The sequence below is a fragment of the Struthio camelus genome, chromosome 3 (genome assembly GCF_040807025.1).
Source record: "Struthio camelus isolate bStrCam1 chromosome 3, bStrCam1.hap1, whole genome shotgun sequence".
Classification (NCBI taxonomy): domain Eukaryota; kingdom Metazoa; phylum Chordata; class Aves; order Struthioniformes; family Struthionidae; genus Struthio; species Struthio camelus.
Genome location: NC_090944.1, coordinates 140,927,310 through 140,948,509, shown reverse-complemented (window position 1 = coordinate 140,948,509; position 21,200 = coordinate 140,927,310). Strand labels below are relative to the sequence as shown.

The following is a 21,200-nucleotide window of genomic DNA, read 5'->3' as shown; positions in this document are numbered from 1 at the left end:
GGCAAAGCTGAGCATGGCCATGGGCCACTGAGACAGCCCTGTGCCCCACTGAGCTGTTTGGGTGGACGTTGGGAACCTATATGTCGGATGCGTGACGGTTCCTCACAGTTTGTCCCTGCGGTAATGTTAAAGTTTGTTTGCAAACAAGTGCTCCTGTCACGACGCCATTCGCCAAGCCGCTCTCTGCCCCTTTGCCACCGTAGCTGCACTGACCCAGGAATGGTGGGTGCTCCTCTTTCGTCCCTCGGATGACGCCCCAACGATATTCACCCTGCGGCGTCTTCCTTTGCAAAGCGTGTCCTTTTTTGCTCTGACCCTTACCATACAGGGCAGCCCAGCTGGGACCTGCAGCTGGTGATCTGTGCCGAGGGACTCCCTGTTGCCAAAAGCTGAGCCACGTGCCTGAAAGGAGAGTTTGTACTCAGAGGTGCAAAGATGAGATAAGCAAGGTACTGATCCTTCAAAGGCAGCGTTTAGCCATTGTTCTCGCCAAAGGCTGACAACAGAGAAGGATAGCCTTAAAATGCCCTGTTCTGAATAAACGGTGTCAAAGCAGAGGAAAGGATCTTTTTTTACCCCTCTCATTGACTCCAGGCCAGGTTTATTCAAACCCTCTGTCTCCTAAAGGCCTGCCCAGCCTGGGTGCAGAGCTACACCGAGCCATTTCCTCATGCACTAGAGCTATTATAAAAACTCAGGAAGTCAAGGTGCTCATGGCATCTCCACAGGCTTCCTGGAGGTCTCTCCACCCATCTGGCTTACCGTTTTTCTGCGGAGTTGCAGCAGAAAGTGTCTCAGCAAGTGAGCTGAACTCTTTGCTACATAAGTGACATCACCTCCCTATTTTGGGTCAAAATGTAACCCTGACCTTTCCAGCGTCTCGGACCCTTCTCCTGGTGATACCCTGAGCATGGTGGCATGTGTCTGCAGGCGTGAGCTGGCAGCCACTTATCTGTCTCCAGGAAGCCAGTCGACTCTCTGGGTGCGATTTTCTAGCATCTTAGCTCATTGCATTGCAGCACCGGGAGGCTTTCAAAACTGGAAGGTATTCTTATTCCTAGCAGAAATAACACGCTTTCGCACAGTCAGCAGCTGGCTTGCTGCTCACGCCCTGGTCAGTACCTGCCTTTGCCAAGAAGGGAAGCAGGCACAGCGGTGGCAAGGGCTGCCTGGGATGGCAGAGAAGGTACCTGTAACTGCATATCGGAGGTTTTGTTTCCAGCCACAGAGAGAGAGACCGGTTTAGCTCAGATTACTGGAGAATTTACTTGTCATCTTTACTATACTGAAGCTTAAGGGCAAGTGAGTCTGGGGCCCAGTGTGCCAGGCAAGCGTGAGGGAGAGCGGGCAGTCCTTGCCCCAAGGGCTTCCCTGGGAGACACCCAGGACAGGGCAGAGGGACTGGCAGGGGCAGACTTGCATGAGGGCAGAAATACCCATGCGCTGCTCTGCCCGGCCAGGCAGAGTGCTGAGCCCAGGCTACCTGTTGCAGCAGTGATGAGGGCAGTCACCAGAGCCCTGGGAACAGACTGGCTGGTGCTGGTGCTGCTGGCAGAAGGATGAAGTAGCCCTTTGCTGCAGCAGTAGTCGCTCCCTGCTGCCCATTTCTCCAGCAGTAGTAGTAAGCCACGCTTTTGAGGGTTTCCCATCCCAGCTCCTCCTTCCCCTCCTGGACAGGTCCCAAAGATGGCAATGACCAGCTCTGTGGCTGCAGGGCTGAGAGCCGCATGGGCTTATGCTACTCTTACTTGTTGTCCAGGACAAAAATGCACATGGCAGTCACTTCTGCCCCTGCTGGATGGAGGTGCTGGCTGATATAAACATACCTCAAAAAACTCAGTGTCTTAACTAGACCGAGCTGAAGTGGTCATTGACATTTTTGGGTGTTGTGTGTACACACACATAGATATACACACATGTAAATATATGGATCTCCTGATTAAAATTATCAGGCGAAGTGCGGCTTCAGAGACATGGCTTTCAGCCCAGATGTTGCCTGAAGATATCTGCATGCTGTTTTTCGCCTCGAGTGCTTCACCACAGAAGTGGAGACCCTGGCTCCTTGTTCCAGTGCTAGCCTCATTTGTCCCCTAGATGCCTTCAGCAGGGGAGAAACCTCAGGAGAAAGGAGCTGCAGGAGCAACGGCCAGCAGGGATGCTGATCTGTGGAGGAGCAGGCTGAAAGCAACCTGGAGATTGCAGGAAGGCAGTCACTGTCGCTCTGAAGGTGCGGTACAAGGAGACGCGTCTGCAGCTCCCATCCGCTTTCCCCAGAGCAAAGCAGATGTCAACAGCTGTACAAGGAAGCCCTTAGTGCAGCACAGGTTTCGCTGGCATTACTGCAGCCAGAAGCTATTCTTGGACACCACCTACCGGCTTTTCCTTTATTAACCTTTCTCAGATAAGCAGTCAGGCGGCGTGTCGGCTGCATCCCAAAGCTGGGAGTGAGGAGACAACCTTGCCTGGCTCAGACCTCTCCAGCGAATAGTCAGCTGGTTTTGCTGCGAGAGGGGAGCTGCCTCCGTGCCAGCTTAGAAGCACTGTTACCTAAGGGAGCGATTTTTACATGGGTCTGGGAAAGGGGATGCCAAAAGAAGCACAGCGAAAGGAGATGGGCAAGAGAAACAAAGAAATATATATAAAGAGAAGAAATATCTGCAATCAGTGGTGAGGAATAAACTGAAGGACTTACCTACCACAGCTCAGTGAGAGGGGACATTTTATATCTATCCAGTGCTGGTTTAAACAGCTTTTCAAGACACAGAGTATCAGCCATTCAGGTCCATGGTTTTTTCATTTTTTTGTTTTTATTGTGGCACGCCTCAAGATTTATGTGCCATAGGGAAAACACCTTTCATTTTCGGATGCCGCATTTCAAAGTGCCAAGGAAGAGGAGGTGCAGTTTCTGCTTGCTCTGCCTTTTGGCGGTGATGCCAAAAACCGCAGCGTGGATGCTTATAATCCCTGGCCGTCGCGACAGCGAGAAGGCGAGTGCCAAAGACTCGGCGTGCTCGGCTGCCTTCACACACCCAACCCGGGTCCGTGCCTGACCTCGACGCAGCTTCGCTGCGCATTCGAAGGGGGACGGGATGCCGCGCGTGGCTGCAGAGGTGTCGGGACGAGACAGATATGCCAGAGAGGACAGGAGGTGCTTTACACAATGCCCTGCCCAAAGGCAGAGCCCCACTGAGGAAGGGCTACCAGGCCAGCAAGGAGCTTTCCAGCATGCAGTGGCCTGTTGCAGCCCTGCCTTTTAAGCAACAAGTCTTCAGGACTGTCAGTGCACCTGGGGGCCCTAATTGCCCAGAGTAGCCTCACCTCCTCCCCTTCCTCCCCCCTCCCCCCCGACTGCCTGGCAGCAATATTTAAGCTCAGTCCTGGGCTACCTGGATAAGTGGAGTTCCTGTGGCTGCCCAGAGTGGCATGGGTAGGAGAGTCTTTTGGGGGCATCTTGTTGGCTTTTAAATGTTAATTTTCTTTGGCTGTTGGGATTTAGTGATAGGAGGCATTGCAATGTGGCAGGTGGAACAGCTTTCTGCAGTGGAGTTTGCTGAGTAAAGTGTACAAAGGGTGTAAACCTGTGGTGTAATGGCCCATGATATATAGTGACTGGTGACTAGAGAGGTCTCTTCTTCCAGTAAAACTTCAACCCTCTTTCTTCAAATGCTTCTGCTTTTTGTTGTATAGTATGTTGCAGCAGGCTTTTGTTGGGGTGTGATATCACCTAGGGCTGCTCTTCTATGTGACTGCTGCTGAGGGAGGTGAGGTGTGTGCCTGGAAGGCATTTGTATGGCTGAGAGTATTTCTCTGGCTCAATAGCTCCCTCTGAATGGGCAAGCTTTCTTTTCATGATGAGTAAAACCAGCAGTGACTTATAGCCTCTATTGATACAATGTGACCCAATCATGATGGACAGTCTTGTAATCACAATGAATGATGACTCCAGGGGTTATTACTTTGCCTTGTTATTGCACTGTATAGTTCTGAACTGCTGTTCCTGCAAAGGATAAGCATGGTAGGCTGGAAGCCAAATACTGGAGTTGTTGTAGTGGTTCAAATCCACCTAAGGAAGAAAAAGCTGCCTTGCATGCTGGGAGTGTGCTATCCTACCTTGTAGAGAAAAAAAAGTACTGTTTGGTTTGTGGTTTTTCTAGTTTAAAAAGTGGAAAGCTGTGATTTTTTTCCTTCTTGTGTTGTTGTTGAGGTCTTGCAGAGAAAGCACCTGTGGTCATGGCAAGTGTTTTCATAACTAATGCTAGCTCTGACTCACCTTGATTCCCTTTTTCTTACACTGGTGCCTGTTCAAAGTGGGCCTTATCTGCTGATGTGTTTACACAGGAGCTTTACAGGGCCACATGGTACACTGATGGATTACACAGCCTATAAATAACCTGTTTTGCAGTAATAATCTCTCTATCTCTGCAAAAGCAAAGAATATTCTTAGCAAGAATGATCCTATATAGGGCTGTAGGATATGACTGTCTTTTCAAAAGACTTGAATAAGTTGTCACATCCTTAAATTAGTGTGACAGTCACAGCTTCTAAAACTGATGAAAGGTGTTGGGATTGAATGGTCAGTCAGCCAACTGTATTGTGTTGTGTGTGACCTACGTGACAAGCCAGTAATGTGCCTTAGACTGCAATGCTACCAAAGCCTTGTGCTGATGGTGCTTCCAGCCAGAAGACATTTGGAAGCTGTAATGAAATAGAAGAAGGATGTTGTCATATTATCCAGCAAGCTGGCAATTCAGCTGATTCCCCAGGCACTGGAGTGAGCTTGCAGTGTTGGTACTAAGGCTTTGCAGATCTTAACTGTAGACAAGCCTCAACAAAATAACCAGGCCTGGTCAAAACTGCTAACGCCATAAGTTTCACTAAAAACTAATTAGTTGGAAGGAAGAAAAGGAGGAAGGGCAGGCTCTGCTTTGAAGATTGTGTTGCAGAAAGGAACACCGTGGTAACCCTGAAGGGTATGTGGACTAAACAAACATAGCTCCTGGTCCTGAGTGGAAAATATCGCAAGAGGCTGGTGTTGGGGGGTTGAGATTGCCTCCTCAAGGCTGCAGTGCTGAGGCTGTTATGTTCTGGAACTCTGGGTTAAGTCCTCATCAATCTGCTACCAGTGCCCTCAAAAGAGGTGCCTGATCTCTGCTGTCCTTTCTGGATGTCTAATCTTTAGACACCTTCCGATGTTGCCTGACAAAGGAACTCTAGCCAGTCTAGAGACCAAGACTTTTGAAAGCATCTCAGGTCCCTTCCTCAGAAGGAGGTACCCCGCATCACTGGATGTGCTAGGAATAATCCTCTACTGCATGAGTGAGCAAGCTTCAAACGATGCCTTATGGGGCTGGAACCCTTCACAGGTCAAAGCTTCTGTGAGAAGCTGCATTTCACCTTCATGAGATGTAGAGCCCCTGTTTCTGTACTTGTTCTCTAGTTTGAATGAGAAACGGTCTATTGCATGACCTTGGAAAGGCTGTGGACCCCTGAATGAGGGTATGGATAGATATGTGGGTGTGCTGTATGGATAGATATGTGGGTGTGCTGTATGGCTTTGCTAATAAAATACTGTAAGCAAAAACTACAATGGTATCTGTAGTTCAGGCTGTCCAATGCCTCCTTTTAAACTCCCTTTCCTCACTTAGTCTTTTTTGGGTGGTGATTTTTCCCTTGTGGCTGCTGTTTTCCATTGTTTGTCTCTATCTTAGTTTTTTTTCCTGAAAAGCTGCAGTATAAAGGGTCTCATGCTTTTGACAAAGTTCAGGGGGAAATTGATGCTTTGTCTTAAATTTGAATGGAATAGCTGCTCAATTATCTAATGCTTCACTGTGCCTGGAAGTGTGGCTGGAAGACTGAATGGGAGCACAGGGTATGCTCTTTTTTGCCTTGGCAAAAAACAGCCAAACAACTCTATCAGGCTTTAGGCTTGTGAAAATTCTTGTTTCCCTCATCCTTGCTGGGGGAGAGAGAGTAGAGGCTGGCAGAAGCAGCCTTTACAAATCCTACTTCCTTGAAGAGGAAGGGAATGGGAAATTGGGGGTAATGATGAGAACAGATAGGTGAGTAGATGTGCAAGCAAGGATGAAGTATGTGGAAAAGGGGATGAATGAAGCCTGTATGGTAACATACAGGCAAGAGAACCAGGTCGAGGGACTGCTGCCTACAACTTGTAACAACCAGCATACAGGACTTCTCAACCTCAGCTTTTCTGTAGGGGCAGTTGAAAGCTGTGCAGCTTGGTGACAAGGTTGTCCCCTGTCTTGGCCCACAGAAAATGGAACAGCTTCTGACTTGAATTGGCTGTGTCAGGAACTTGCATGGTTAAGGCACACACAGTGAAGACGTCTTAAACAAATACTAAGACTGATATGAGTGGAAATGCATGTGTGAAAGCACCAGAGAAAACAGCACACTGAGGTAAAGCAATGGCATGTAATTGCTGTGGAGTATTGCATGTGTTGCTTCAGTCAAATGACCAGGGGACAAAAAACAAGTTGAAACCTTAGAGGTGAATTGATAAGATGATGATGAACAATACTGGAGCCATGAGATAATCAGATAAGGGTAACAGGACTCAAGAACCTTACCTGAAACTCTGAGGGGTTAAGGCAAGATGAGGTGGCACAAGATCCCAGTATCTTCTGCTCCAGTATATAAAAGACGCATCCAAAAATCAGCTTGTAGTTACCAGCCGGGAAGAACCCAAGAGATGCAGTGAGGGCATGAGGGTGTTATCCCGTGTGTGTCTTGTTGCACACAAGTGATCCTGGCCAGACCTTTTGGATGCACACAGCTTGGTGCCTGTGCATATGCTGCTGGGAGAGTGAGTGGCAGAATCAACTTATTGGAGATTAATTTAAAAAAAAAAAACTTTCCCCAGCTGTGAGGTCTTGCATTGAGTTTTGTTAACACTGATTTCCTACAGTGGTGGAACTGAGTGTTCCAGTTCTAATGATTCATGTGGGAGGTGATATATTTCCCTGTGATGGCATTTATAAATCTTTCAATTTACTTAAAAAAAAAAAACTAGATAATGGCAAAGCTGCTATATTAAAGAATAGTAATGACCAAGTCAGGCACTTTTCTCCTGCAAGTTAAAGTTTGTTTAAGCTTCATGCTGCCCTCTCGTAGGAAAGCTACTTCAAGCAAAATGTTTGCTGTGTGTTCCTTGGTTCCTGGATGCCCAGCTCAAGATACCTGTTGTCTAGCTGGTAGGTGCTTGTGCTGCTGGCAGTTACAGGTGACACAACTGAACTGAAGTATATAAATTACCACAAATTCTATAAGGAAAATCAGGCTGCTGGAATTGCAAAGCAGGCTTTCTGAATTAGAAGCTCTTGGCCACTTGGATGCTGCAGCTATAAAAATGAAGGCATTTCTCTCCACTCACAGGTTAGAAGAAAGTAGAAAGATCTGTACTCTGCCTGAGATCCAGGTGCCTTCTCCCCCTTTCTAACCCACCTGTACCCACTCCACACCTGTGCTAGGTGGCCGCCTAGGCTCTGTGATGTCTATAGACCCTCAGTGGGTATAGATTTTCTGCTGTGCTGCTGTCAGGGTGAGCAGCTTGTTTCCTGCATGCCTTTTGCTTTTTCTCAGAGTTGGGGGGGAAAAACTGAAATGCTTGCAGAAGATTCAGATGGGATAGTGGTGGGGGCACAGAAAAGCCGGTCAGGAGGCTAATATGTCTTCCCCTAACTGATCTTAAAATCAGTAAAAGATATAAAGGTGGTGCTGGCCAAGCAAAATACTGAACAGTGCTGTTGGCTGAATGCCACCCTTTCAGTGATGTACAGGAGGAGAGGGGGTGGTCCTGCCAACCATGATAGCATCATGTGATTGAATGAAATGAAAGTTCACAAAATGAAGGCATCTAGCAGTGTTAACTGTTGGGTCCTCATCCTTCCTTGCTTAATTTTGCTCTCTTCATAATCTCTTTACAGCTGGCCTGCTTTGAGGGGTGGGTTGCAGAGGCAAGTTTTGGGTGTCTCATGCCCTGCCTGCCAGCTTCTCATCTGCAGCTGTGCTCCTGGAGTGACACAGTGGATACTGCTGCAGGCTCTTGGGCTGCCCTTGAAGTAGGCAAACTGGCCAACAGTTCAGCAGTAAGTGAGAACATCTGTGGAAAACATACTTTGTCTGCCTCTCCTGAAGTTTAGCTGAGCAGACAGAAGGGCATTGTTGCTAGGATTTCCTTCCCTTGCAGGAAGGGAGGGACAAGGGCTAGTTTCAAGTTACTTGAATGTTTACTTGAACTCTGGATTAAGCACATTGTTGTAAATGGTTTGACGGTGATCAGATGATGAATTTTGGCATGGCAGCCGCCTTAAGACTGGCGAAATGCGTGGGTAGAGGGCTCTTAATGCTGTTCTCACTCCCTCAAACCTGCTGAGATGCCCTGTTGCCAGTGGGTGGATCCGTTCTGGTTTACGACAATAAAAAGCAGATGAATTTCCTTCTTAAAATACCCAAAGTGGATTGCTAGCGCAGATCCTCTTCCCTGCGTACCTATCCTAGGGCACCCGCTCAAATCCCATCCATTCTAGCGGAACAGAGAGGCTAATCCCTGGCACTGAAGACACCCAGATTAACCCACTGCAGGATTAGGATGCTTGAGCTGTTGTTAAAAGATTAGTATGCTTGGTTCTCAACATTTGCTGAACTTGCCCTGAAAATGATTTCCAATGAGGTCACTGACTCCCAGCTGCCAGTTGGCCTGGTGCTTTAGGAAACTCTGGATTTAAAGCAAGGGCTTGTAAAGATTAGACTGGAAGAGGTCAGAGCGTGTTTCAGATTTAAACACTTGCCATCGGTGCTGATGGGAAGAGTGTTTGCCAGGCCACTGTTGCTGAGCCGCTACCTCCCTGGGGAGGTGCTGGGGGCAGCCAGGGCTCCTATCTCCTAGTTTGGCCTAGGCAGGGTGAGGAGGGTCCCTAGTGTGGCCTGGGGATCCCTCTGAGAGGCTCTACCTGAGACCAGGGATCATATCGACCATCTCTCCTATCTGCTTTAGGACTTTCTATGTGGAGCTGCTTTTCAGGTCAGCTTGTTCCTGCCCACGCTCTCCCTCCCAGGCTGAGACTGTTTCCCTTAAATAGGCTAGCTTGTGTGGAGCTGTTTGGCTTGGCTGGAAGTGACTATAACCAGTCCCCTGGCACTGGTTTTGTTCAGCCGTTATGCTGGTCTCCAAATCTGAGATAAACACCCCTGTGCTAGATGGCATTGGAGTTTTGCTGGACGAGGACAAAAGGCCTGTTAAATGGCTTTTCTGCCTTGCTTTATGGAGCTCGCTGCTAATGACAGCATGCACCGCTAAGTGCGAGCTGCCCACAGAGGGACTTGTCTCAGCTCCCACACAATGCGAGGTGAGCTTGTGGGAGCAGGGCCCTGCAGTGGCACCTGCGGTGAGAAAGCAACTGCCTTCTCCTTGCTGCGCTCCAGGATGGTGCTCGAATTCCCTGCGCTCAGTGTCTTATTTCAGCTACTGGCAGGAGCATTCATTTCTTTAAAAAGCTCTCCCTTGTCAACAGGGCGCTAATTCCAGCAGGAGGACTGCTCACACTAGCTCAGCACCTCATGGATGCTTACACCGCTTTTTAGTGCACAGGGGAGTGACAGCCAAGCTGCCGTGGCCCTGCAGTCCCTGGTGTCTGAGGCGTGCTGACACTGCTGGGATGCACCCTGGTGCTGCAGGGAGCCTCTGGCCACTGACAGGCATGGCAGAGCCCCTTTCTTCCTGAAAAGCAAATTTTTTCCTGTTTCTTTTTCCTACAGGAAATTGCAGGTAAAGGGTTAATCCTGTCCCATGATGGACCTTTCTTTGAAGATTTCGGTAAGGTAAGAGGAGAATATGTGAGGGTTTTCTGGCAGTTTTCCCACTAAAAGCGGGATAGTAAAAACTTTTAGCTGGAGACTGTTTTCCACTAGCATAACCCAGGTGAATGGAGACTTACACTTGCTTCGAAGTAGTTTATCTTGTAAGTACTGAACCTGGAAGTGGTTTCCTTCTGCATTGCTGATATCTCAGTTTCAAGATGCAACCTTTTGCAAATGTGTGGATTGTATCACACATCATTGTTTCCCACGAACAAGAACACTAACAGCAGTTTCAGGTGAGGTATATAACTGCCTTCATCACTCTCACCTGACAGTATATTCCTCCTGAACAGGCCAGTGGGGATTATCAGTTGAAACCCATGTGGGAAACACCTCTTCACTGGTAGACCTGCTAGGATAATCAGAAAAGTAGGATCTTTCTGTAAATGTCTGCTTGGAGCTGGACACTGCAGAGCTGATATCTTGGAGCTTGGCTGTGCTGAGCATTCCCCCTTCTGGCTATGCTGGGCCATCTAGAAGCAAAAATTGTTTGTTTTAATGCATGCATTTATAAGCAGCAAGTTCTTTCCCCTGCAGTTTAGAAACATACTTGGAAAGTTACATAAGCTGCATGATAGCCTTAAATTTTAAGGCCTGTGTTACAGTTTCTTTAGAAGAAACTGCAATATCTTGAAACATAGGATGTGGACCTAAAGCTGCTGCTTTGCTTGCTGTGGCATGAGGACAAGGCTACTGCTGTAACAGCACCACTTCCAGTTTTCTCACTGAAACAAGATAGGTGCGTTATAATAATCAGCAAGAGCGTGGGATGGCAAAATGCATTGGTTCTCCCAGTTGGCTGATGTTTCCAGCATGCAGAACTTACCCTGGGTTTATGTCAGCATGGACCTGGCTGATCACTGGTCTAATCAGCAGGTACGTGTGAAATAAAGTTGACTGTAGGAAGTAAAGAATTCTGGAGTGCCCATTCATTGGATGGAAATGTAATATATGATGTTATACTGCAGTGGCTTGGGCTATCTGAGTTGGAAAAAAAAAGTGGGCTCCTAAAGACTGGTCCAGCTGGGGAAAGGGTGCCTTGTAAACAGTATATGAGGAACAGAGCCCTATACAATGTAAGTGATGGTCCTGCTTGTATTTTAGCCCATACTTGCTGTTACAAGACTTAAACTTGCAACTCGGGTGAAGGCAGTTTCCAGGACGTGTGGAGAGTCACTGGGTATGCATCTAGAGGGGTTTACACAAAGGAAGAAAGGATGGAGAGAGAAGGATATTAATGTAACCTTGCTGCAAGCTCAGGCCTTGGTTCTCTGTGTCTGGAATAAATATATTGTCTGATCAATATGAAACAAAAATCATGCTTAAACTGCTTTCCATACTGGAAAGTTATCAAAGGCTGGACCTCAGGCCTGCACTGGAACTGGGCAACAGCAGAGTTGGCCGGATGCACAGCCCTTCCCCACAGCTGGTGCAAAGCAGATCCCTGTGCATGCAGGTTCCCCCTTCCCACAGCCCACCCTCCTAAGGAAGCCCTGGGAGGGGTCATTCCTAGTCCTGTGCTGTTGCTTTTAATGGCTGAGGTTGTGTTTCAGTCCTAGGCTTTCACTTGTTTGCTGGTCTTATTTGGCACTGGAGAGTTCCCAGTGCCCATTTGCTTTGCACTGTAGTTTTTCAGCTTAAAAGGACCCTGGCTTGAATTGCACAGAAGACATGTGACTTGAAGGCTGAAGCACACTGGGACTTGGCTGTGATAGCTTACGTTTGAGGGGAAACAAAACAGAAATATCACTCCCACGAGTGGATGAGGCATGACTGCAGCCCTTCAAGGGCAGAGATGCCTGCAGAAGCCCATCAGCTAGTGGGGCTTGTTCTTCTGCGTGATTTTCTTGTGGGCAGGGGAACTTCTTTGTTTGTGAACCAGGCTGTTTGAAACCTATCTCTAAAAATTTTGGAAAAGTCCATTTAGGGCTTCAGTTTTTTGGGGTTACTGTCAGAACTAGAAAGAAAGGAAAGGTGTGAAATCAAAAAGGCTGTCTGCAGCATTTCTTGAGCCCATGAGATCTGGGAGTTACTTCACAAAAAAGGCTGCCTTTAGAGGCCCATTCTTAGGGATTTTCTCACCCAAGTACATATAGAAAAGCGCTGCAAGGAGTAGCTGCCAGTTGTAACAATATTAGGCTCCTATAGGCACATGCTCATGCAAGGGAAGTTATTCACGTCATGCATGTCTGGTGCCATAAGGCTTGCCGAAGAGCTCGGTTTTCAGCTCCCTCCAGGGCTGGAAGACCTGAGGCTGCTCAGCCACTCGCTACATCCAGACTGTGCTATGAGTTGCATGTCCAGGCTCCCCTAAACCCCAAATCTGGGCTGTTTTGCAGCCACCACTCTCCCGTGCAGGAGTGTTGCCTTCGCTGCAGTAGTGCAGTGTATGTTTGTAGCTGGAGCGCTCGATTCCCTTCTTGTGGCACAATATGTGACAGGGTGAAGCGCTCAAAGCAGGCACTTACCAGCTTTTGTCAGTCAGCAGGTCAGGAGCGTGCAGTGCTCTGGCTGTTATAAAATACCTTCATTAAGTAATTGTTTCTCTTGCGTAAGTGTTTGGTTTCAGGAAGTTTTAGCCAATCAGTGGCTGCAGCCCACAGACAAAACGTGTGTCTGACTACTGTGATTTTTTTTTAAATAATGCATGATTGTTTATCTGCTGAAAGTTGTATAAAATCTTTTTAAGTTTGAGCGGTGGAGACTCCAGCTCTGGTAGCTGAACTACAGCTGTAAGACGCTGCCAAAAATCCCCGTGCTGGGAGGATCACTGTGAGTAATACTTCTAATTCTTCTCAAGGGTGTTTGTGGCTGATAACTGCAGGCAGGGAGATATTGTTGGCAATAGATGTCTGCAACAAATTAGACAGCAGCTGAAAGGACAGGTAGTGGAAAATATTGACTGGTTTTAAAATAATGCTTCCCTCTAGACTTCTGCAAGCAAGTATGTGTTTCTCTGAGGCTGTGTAACCAAGTCTCTTACAAGTAAGTTAATGGAAGTTGGTGTCGAATTCAATTACAGAACTGTCTGAAGAACATAGATTTGGCCAGACGGTGAGATTAAAGGACCATCTAGCCCCATATATTTGTTTGGAGTGGCCAACAGCAGATGTTAAAAGGAAAAAAATGTAAGAAGAGGACAAGCATATAATAAGCTGCTCTTTCCTGGCTTTCAGAAGTCTGTGGCTCAGTGATTTCCTGAGCCAGAAACAGTACCTTTAAGAGTACTAGTGGATCTTTCTTTTAAAAACTTGCTAATTCAGCATATCTCTGCTGAGGACAAACTATTTGGGGATTTTGCCAGATCCTAATTAGATTAGTCAGTATCTTGAGTGAAATGAGCTCTTCCTCATAGGATTTTTCACGAAAATAAATGCGTATTTTTCCATTTAGATGGAATGGAAAAGGCAAAGCTTGCATGAATTTAACAGAAAACAGTTTTCCCTCCCACTTCCTTCTGATGTGTCTGGATACTGCTAAATCCATGAACAAAGCCTGGATCTATAAAACTATCCACTGAAGTAGGAACTGGAATTTATTAGTTAAGCCCTGAGCAGCCTGGAACAATTCAGTCATTATTCCTGCCCACCCTAGAAGGCATTGAAGTGCAACTCCTCAAAGAAGAGCCCAAGTGCTGCAGGGAGGGGGAATGAAGTCTTTACCCGCAGTGTGAATGCCTGTACATCTGCTCTTGTAGGTGGCACAGAACTCTTCCCTGATACAACAAATACTTAACTAGTAGAGATGGAGATCACCTGGGAGGACTCCAGCTGCTACTTACAAACCTTGAAAATAGTATATGGACTTTATAAAGTTCCTGAGACCTGCTAGAGCACTTAAGTCTTATTTACAGCCGGTAGATGAGGAAGCAATACTGCTGTGGAAAGAAGTGTTTATTTTGTAGGAATTACAGAGTTAGAGGTGGTAAATGTGAAAACCGTATTGAACTAAAAAGGCACTCAACTGCAAAGCCAGGTCAAACACTTTCATATTTCTCCCCTAAAGTGGGCAAGATGATAGGCTGGTTTGGTATAAATGCAGCAGTGATGTAAGAAGCTTGAATCCCTCTCTTTACACTTGCTTGCTAACTATTTAGAGCATAAAATTTGCAATACCTCCACAGGCAAATCTGAGCTGTAAAGCCTCTTGCACTATGCAGCTAAATGATGGGTGGTGTCTGAGCAGGTGCTCCGTGGTCTGTCACTTGGGTTCTACAACCTGTCGAGCCCTCCTTGCTCCTGTGGCTCAGGGTTGTTCAGAAACCAGGACAGCCTACCCCACTCTCTGTTGGTGGGGACCAAACACTACAAAAGTCAGCATTTAAAACCGGGGAATTTTACACCAACTCTCCTTGTTCTAAAACTCTCAGGCCTGGTAGAGTCCAGGCCTAAGTTAGATAGCCAGACTTTCTAATTTATTTTAGAATAAAATGGACACTACACACAAGCTGAAGATTTTTGTGATGTTCCTGTCTCTGGCTACTTTCACAGTCATGGTGATACTGAATGCTGGCAACGCCACTGGACTATTCAAAGGTAATGAAAGCAGATCATCCTTGCTCTGAGACGTGGCTCTCAGGCACTGTATTCCTTGATGATTTAGCAGTGCCTTAGATGGGATAGATCTGTCATCCCATCACTTCTCCAAATACATCTTCATCAGAGCAAGAAGAAAATGGCTAGTGCCTCCCTCCTGGTGTTACAAGGGCATATCTAAGCCCTCTCCAGGGCCCCTTGAAAACCAAGTGAATGTCTCTGGTGACCCTCAGTCCAGCTGTGGGTGGAAGAGAATCTGTGCATCTGCTGCCCTTATATGCTGGGTGGCAGCTGGTCAGGTCCTGCTCTGTGGGTATATAGAGTGCAATGCTGCTCAGTTTGAATGCTTTCCAGCTGAGTGTGTCAGAAACAAGTGTTATGCTGCTGTCAGGCTTTTGCATGTGACTTGCTTTTCTGGTTTTGTGACATAGGGACTTGCTCAAGGTTCCCCATGAAGGGTAGTTATTCCATAATTTTTTTAAGGCAAGGCCATTGCAGCACAGGGATTGTTTTTTCAACAAGGGCATCTTTTCCACTCCCTCAGATCTGAGGTGTGGGCTAAACCTTGGGGCAAGATTGCAGGGCAAGAAAATCAGCAGTCTTTCCCTATTCCAGGTGTGTAGTAACATGTTCACTTGTAATAACTTTCACCACTGCAGGTCTATTCCAGAGCACCCCAGGAAACATCTCGGGGAAGTACAATACTGACTTCACACCAGCTGGCAAAACTTTCCTCATCTGGAATGTCATCTATGCTTGGCAGCTTGCGTGGCTGCTCTACGCATTGTCAGGGATCTGTCGAAGGTATTTCCCCTGTGTACAGTGTAAGTGAGGGGAGGGGGGCTCTTCCCTTCCATAGCCCAGTCTGTTATCCCCTTTTCTGGGATTTCTAGTCAGAATAAATTCCTGCAATTTCTCTTGACCTGAAGTGACCTGAAGTTTAGCAACAGGAATGTGCTTGAGGCTCAGCATCCAAAGCTGTGACTGGGATCAGTTTGGTGGCAATATATGAACGGCTTTAACTTGTGGACAAGTTACAAAGCAGGTGAATAGTTTTGTGAAGCCTGACTTCCACTGATTTATGTGTTCTGACAGTTATCCAGTAGTTGCTTACTCACTGCTAGATACTGAGACTCTACAAGGGCAAAACTCATGGATCCTGAACCTAATGCTTTCTGAGTCTATGCCCCATTGGATATCGGAATCTGCACTGGGAAGTCTCCTGTGTCATTGAACTGGACTTGAAGCCTTTCTTGGGGCTATGAGATTAGTGACGTTACTGCCTCAGGCAGTATCATGCAATATCAGTGATGCCCTCTATCTTCTGAGGGGTAAACTTATGTTGCAGCTTTTCGGTCGAGGGTGAGCAGAGACTGCTTAATCGAAGTCTCTTGTATCGGTAGTTTTCACGTGCCCTGTAATAAATCTATCTTAGTGATCTCTCTGAGATGGTTGAAACCAGCAAACGCTGGAGGCAGGATGAAGTGTGTGTCTATACATTACAAGGTTATACACACGGACTTTGTTAATTGTACATGTATGTATGAACATACACATCCATGCTATGATCCCATAAGCCTTTTTTCCCCAGGAACTGGGCTAAAATAACATGACTGTTGCCACTGCTGGTACCACCACCAAGAGCGCAAGTTCTGTAGCCCTCATTGAGAGGCCAAGAATGTGCAGCAATCCTCAGCACCCCCTGGGCCTATGACACCACAGTGGTGGTGTGGGGACCAGTGAGCAGTCCTGTACCTCAGCAGATCACTCTGGGCAGAGCCACAAGGACTGTGTTTTCCTCTGAAAAGGACATAAAGGAGAAAGAGTCTGATTTAAACTGAAACACTTAACTCCAACATCAATTCCCTGGCCAGGAATGAGAAAATGAGGCCAGGAATATTTGTTCTGTGCAGGCATTGCTTATTTTCTTTCTCCATGTCCACTTTTCACTGGCAGGAATGAACTTGGATGTGTTTACCTTGAGCCAGACTTGCTGCCAATACCTTTTTACGTGACGTGGATACTAAATAATGGCCTGAATGTTGGATGGCTCTTTCTGTGGGACCGTGAGTAAGTCATCTCTGCTGCAGAAGCTTTCTAACCCTCTTGCTGGAACTGCCCTGACACTTTGTTACACCATCCCCCCTACCTGTATCAACACACTTAATCACGTCAGTGTAAAACTAAGGCAAGTTCCGACAAAAGCTGCCTTTTATAAAATTTGGGGGATTTTGTGCAATGATCCATCTCACAGGTAAGAGGGAAATGGTTATTGGATCCAAGATCTCTTCAACACTGCTGCTCTTCAGCACTTTCTTCTACAGGTAAGTCAGGAGCCATGTCACAAAATACACTTAGGCTCCTTGCCTTTGGATTGTTTTCATAATCATGCTCTCATGAAGGGCATATAATAGCACTACTGTCAAGAGGTGTAGAAATCAATTGTAGTTGGGAAATTAGTGTCATGATTAACAGTAAAATAGCAGTATGTCAAAATAAAGGCTACATGTAGTGATTAGCTTTATTAAAGGCTGATTAACTTTAAGTCAGTGAAGGCCAGACACTGAAGCTATGAATTAAGGCGTTATTACACCACTGAGCAAACGCACTGGATATTGTGTATGTGTATTTGTCCTAGGTATCTCCTCCCAGCCCTGGTGTTCCTGGCTGCCCTCACTTTTGCCACGTGTGCTGCTGTCTTCATTTCACACAGAGCCTTGAATATCCATGTCATGTGGTTTGCAAAGGCCCACAAAGCTGAACTCTGGCTCATCCGAATTCTAGTAGGTGCTGTTTGAGAAGCTATGCTGTTGATAAAAGCTTAAAAACAGAAATACCTTGTGCAATGCTGAAGGATGAAAGATTCAGTGGCAGGATATAGATGGGGAAGACTCCAGCCCTGACTCTAACTTGTGCCTGTTGCAGGCACATGGAGGCTTACTTGCACCTCAGTCTTCTATCAGATGTCATGGGGATGAATCAGAATAAGGCCAGATCCCTCATCCTTCTCCAGCTGCTACAGAATACACACACTTATAGATTGTTTTTAACATATAAACATATATAGGGGAAGGTGCAAAAAGCATACATTGTCCAGGGTGTCAAATGCAGCCTTCTTCCTGACTTCTACCAAATTCTCAGGGATAGGAAAAATCATTTTCCTCCAGAAGAGCAGCTGTTCATGTTCAGCAAACGGCACAGAGGAAATAGTGGAATACATCTATCTTGTTCCTTGAATCTTCTCTGTGCTCTAGCTCAAACCTGCTACCTGATCCTCCTTCTCCCCACCCAGAAGACCTTGTGCTGCAGTTCCTTCCTTGGCTGCTGTGTGCATTTTGACCCCCTTTCATTCCTTTGCTGCTGGTGTTGCTCAGTGAGAAAGTGAGTTAGCTGAAAAAGTGCACCCAAGGAGTTAGAAGGGTCCTCAGTGGAGGAGGTGTCTGCAAAGCTCTCCAAAGGAGTCTCTCTGGATGAAAATTCCAGCCTGGAGGCTGGAAATGCTTCTAAATCTCAGCCCCAACCGGGCAAGGGTGGTGTTCTTTGTCCTTGTATTTCAGTTTCAGAGGCCCAAGTATAACACAGACAGGAAACTGGGTGTAGCTGTGTTTGTCGTAATCATTCAGGAGTGATGCCAGCTTTTGATGCTGCTTGCAGTAGGCTCCATGTGATGAAGCTGTCCCCTGGGAGGTAGGGGAGATTCAAAAGCTCTTCTCCCTGCTATTAAGGTGGCTTAAGTCTTCCCTCATAGCAACTGCTGAGGTACTTTCCCTGCAGCTAGGTCAAAGTCTGGTTTAACTACCCCGGGAAGTATAGATACCGTCTGCCTTTTTCAAGGAAAACTGGGATTACTTTATCACCCTTACTTTCTCCGTACTGCACGGCAGGTCCAGAATGGCCTGGTGCTGTATGCAACGTGGACTACCATCGCCACTCTGCTGAATTTTGCTGTCGTGTTGATCTACAAGTGGAATGTGTCTAACGAGAAAGCAACCACTGCCTCTCTGTCCATCCTTGCTCTGAGTCTAGTAATATGGTAAGTGTTCTCATGGGTTCCCTCTAGGCCTTAAAGAAAAGCCCTTCTACTGCTTGCATCTCACAAGCAGACTGGACTGTCTGATTCATAAATGGGCTCTGTCCCAGTATCAGCACTGCATCCAACAGCCCCTGTTGTAATACATAGAGCCTGTGCAAAACACTGCTACTTTGGCCCTCAGCAATGCCAGTAAGCATACGCTGTGGAGGAAGAGCAGATTGCCATGGCTTTTGTGAACCCAACCTGTTCTGGGCTTGCAGGTGAGGATTTGTGCAAAAGTAACTCAAATCCCTTCAGTGTCCCCCTCCCTTAGCTACACCTGATGAGCAGCAGTTCAGCTGGAGTCTCCAATAAACTGCTGAATCTATTCTGAAAAAAGAAAGTTAACCTGAATGTGTTCTCTTTAGCAAACTGCTTGCTTTCCACTAAAAGTTCATTTTTCCTCAAAGAATGGAAAAAATTTCACTCAAAAAGCAATTTTGATTCCTTCATGTTGCCAAACTATCCCATAGGGTATTACATCAGGCAACAAATGCCCATTCTCCATGGCCAAGCCCCTTTGTAGGAGAAGCAGGAAGGTTTTTGGTTTTGAATTAACCACTGTCCTCTCTTCCCCATTAGCCTGGCCACCCCCTGTCTTCCCCCTCCCCCCCCCCCCCAAAACAAACTTCCGATAGATAATAACATCTTGATAAAATTATTTTAGTAAATAAACAATTTTGGACTCTGGTCCAAGCTGGCTTGCAAGACAACCATTCTTGTTCCAACTCTTCTTAAATTTTCTGTGGAAAAATTGTACAGAGAAAATGTTTAGTTTGGTCACTTTTCTTTTCAGGTTTTATCTAGAAAACTTGTTCCTTGACAAGTACGTCCATTACAACCTCACAGTCTACCCAGTGATCATAACAGCTCTGACTGGCAGTGCATGCAAGAACTTCTCGCTTTCATCCCCAACAACCAATGGCATTTTTATAGGTGAAACTCTTGGTCCATTTCCAACCCTTACAAAAGAAAGCCAATAACACTTCTACATCTTTCCTGTGTGTTATAAACAGTTCCCTTTTAGAAAATGTCCTTTTCAGGAAAGGCTGAACTTGGGGTTTATTAGAAGCTATTAATTTTGCCAACTAAGGAGTGAGGCACTTTCCTTTGCAGTTGAAATCAGGGCTCAGGAGCCTACTATCCTTGGGGTTGAATCCAAACCATGTGCTCACCCCAGTTCACGTTCTGGTAATGTATTTGCCCCGCAATTTCCCATCTGTCCTGTCTCATAGAAGCTTGCCTGCCCTGTGAGTGTTTGGATCAGCTGTTTGTAGCTCCCTTCCCTTTGACATAGGGCAGTCCCAAGGGAGAGCAGGGCTGGGATCCTCATTTTGGATACTGGAGCTGCACATGAATACAACCCTCTTGGATCAGAAATTAAACTTCCATAGAGCAGAACTCTGCGCATGCTCCCTTCCTCCTCAGAGCCCAGGCTGGCCTGAATCTAAAAGCGAGTAATGCCTAAAAGCACTCAGCAGGATTTACTGGAGCTTGTCTGCCAAAGCCATGAGGCCGCTAAGGACTCCTGTCTGAACAGTTGTGGCCATGAGGCGCGTGAAGGTGTGCATGATCAGTGACAAATTACGTTGCTGCAGTCAGTGCTTTGGCAGCATTTCTCCCAGCAGATCTTCTTTCTTACTGGTTCAGCTTGTTTGGCTGGTAGGGCAAGAATGTGCTTTCTCCCAAACTAGTACATGTTTCTTTATATAGCTTCAACTATTCTTGGATTGTTTTGTTAATGTAATGCATCTTCATTTCTGTGTCCATAAAGCCTCCCCCTCTAGATGTCCCTTGACCTGGAAGCATAGGGTGAGTTTTACTAGATAGCGATAGAACTCTGAACTCTCACTTTGCCCCACAGCAACTCCCCAAAGTATATTCCTGACAGGCGATAATGGCTCCTGTAGGGAGCTCCATACGTTTCCTAAATGTTGGAAACAGGAAATAGCAAGAGGCACTGACTTTCTCTGATGCACTGACATACTCCTGTGTTTCTTTTCTAGTTGTGCTACTGGCAATGACTAGCGTTATCTTTGCTGTTCGGCTGGGACTCGTCATATGGAGACGCCGTAAGCAACTACTAGACCCACCAGCAACCCCAGATCCATCAGGCACAGTGGCCTGAGACTTCTGATGCAGTGATATGTCACTGTGTGTGGCAGGTGTTTTGGAGAAATAATAACTGGGTGTCCTGCATACGCTGGTCCTCTTCTGGTTCTAATTGCTTTGTATTTTTTAAACTATTTTTTTGTATTCCAGAGTAGGATGGTTTGTCTGCAAACCCATTCTGCTCCTGTGTTCTCCCCTCTCTGATCAGTCCCCACCCTGAATCTGCACCTTCCCTGGCTTGTTCTGACTGAATGGAGTAGTGGCAGGAAAGGTCCTTCAGATGAACAGTCCTGTGCCTGTGTTTGACTGAACTGCAGCTTTCTGCTCCTTCCAGTGTGATGAGGGCTGCTAACAGACACTTGGCAGGTTTGCACAGATGGTTGTTCAGTCTTTCCTTGAGACCTCATTTCTTCAGAAGTTAGAGTGCAGCTCAAACTGAACTGTCTGCAGGAGTTGAGGTGAGCAGTGGGAGATCTGTCACTCCTTACTGATCTTGGCCACTGGCCTCTTCAGTGATGAGTATCTGCAAGTCCCACTGGCATGAGCAGATTCCCTGCAGGAAGCCATTGCTCCCCTTCCTGCTTCCATCTGTCATGATAAAGAAA

At 46.7% G+C, this 21,200-nt stretch overlaps 1 protein-coding gene across 10 annotated transcripts in view; it reads left to right on the top strand.

Annotated features, from left to right (window-relative positions):
- Positions 1–20,682, top strand: part of LOC104151855 (uncharacterized) — a 37,604-nt gene extending 16,922 nt beyond the window's left edge. For 3 of the 10 annotated variants that reach the window (XM_068940692.1, XM_068940694.1, XM_068940691.1), the window contains 9 exons: positions 9,775–9,837; positions 10,170–12,648; positions 14,300–14,411; positions 15,071–15,215; positions 16,368–16,481; positions 17,050–17,194; positions 18,296–18,444; positions 19,280–19,419; positions 20,490–20,682. In XM_068940692.1, coding sequence (XP_068796793.1) covers positions 14,306–14,411; positions 15,071–15,215; positions 16,368–16,481; positions 17,050–17,194; positions 18,296–18,444; positions 19,280–19,419; positions 20,490–20,611 — 921 coding nt within the window. In that variant the 5' untranslated portion in view covers positions 9,775–9,837; positions 10,170–12,648; positions 14,300–14,305 and the 3' untranslated portion in view covers positions 20,612–20,682. Of the gene's footprint in view, positions 1–9,774; positions 9,838–10,169; positions 12,649–12,871; positions 13,570–14,299; positions 14,412–15,070; positions 15,216–16,367; positions 16,482–17,049; positions 17,195–18,295; positions 18,445–19,279; positions 19,420–20,489 lie in introns of those variants that run through there. The other 7 variants (XM_068940689.1, XM_068940696.1, XM_068940697.1 and 4 more) reach the window with 4 other exon arrangements.
- Positions 20,683–21,200: the final 518 nt, after the last annotated feature.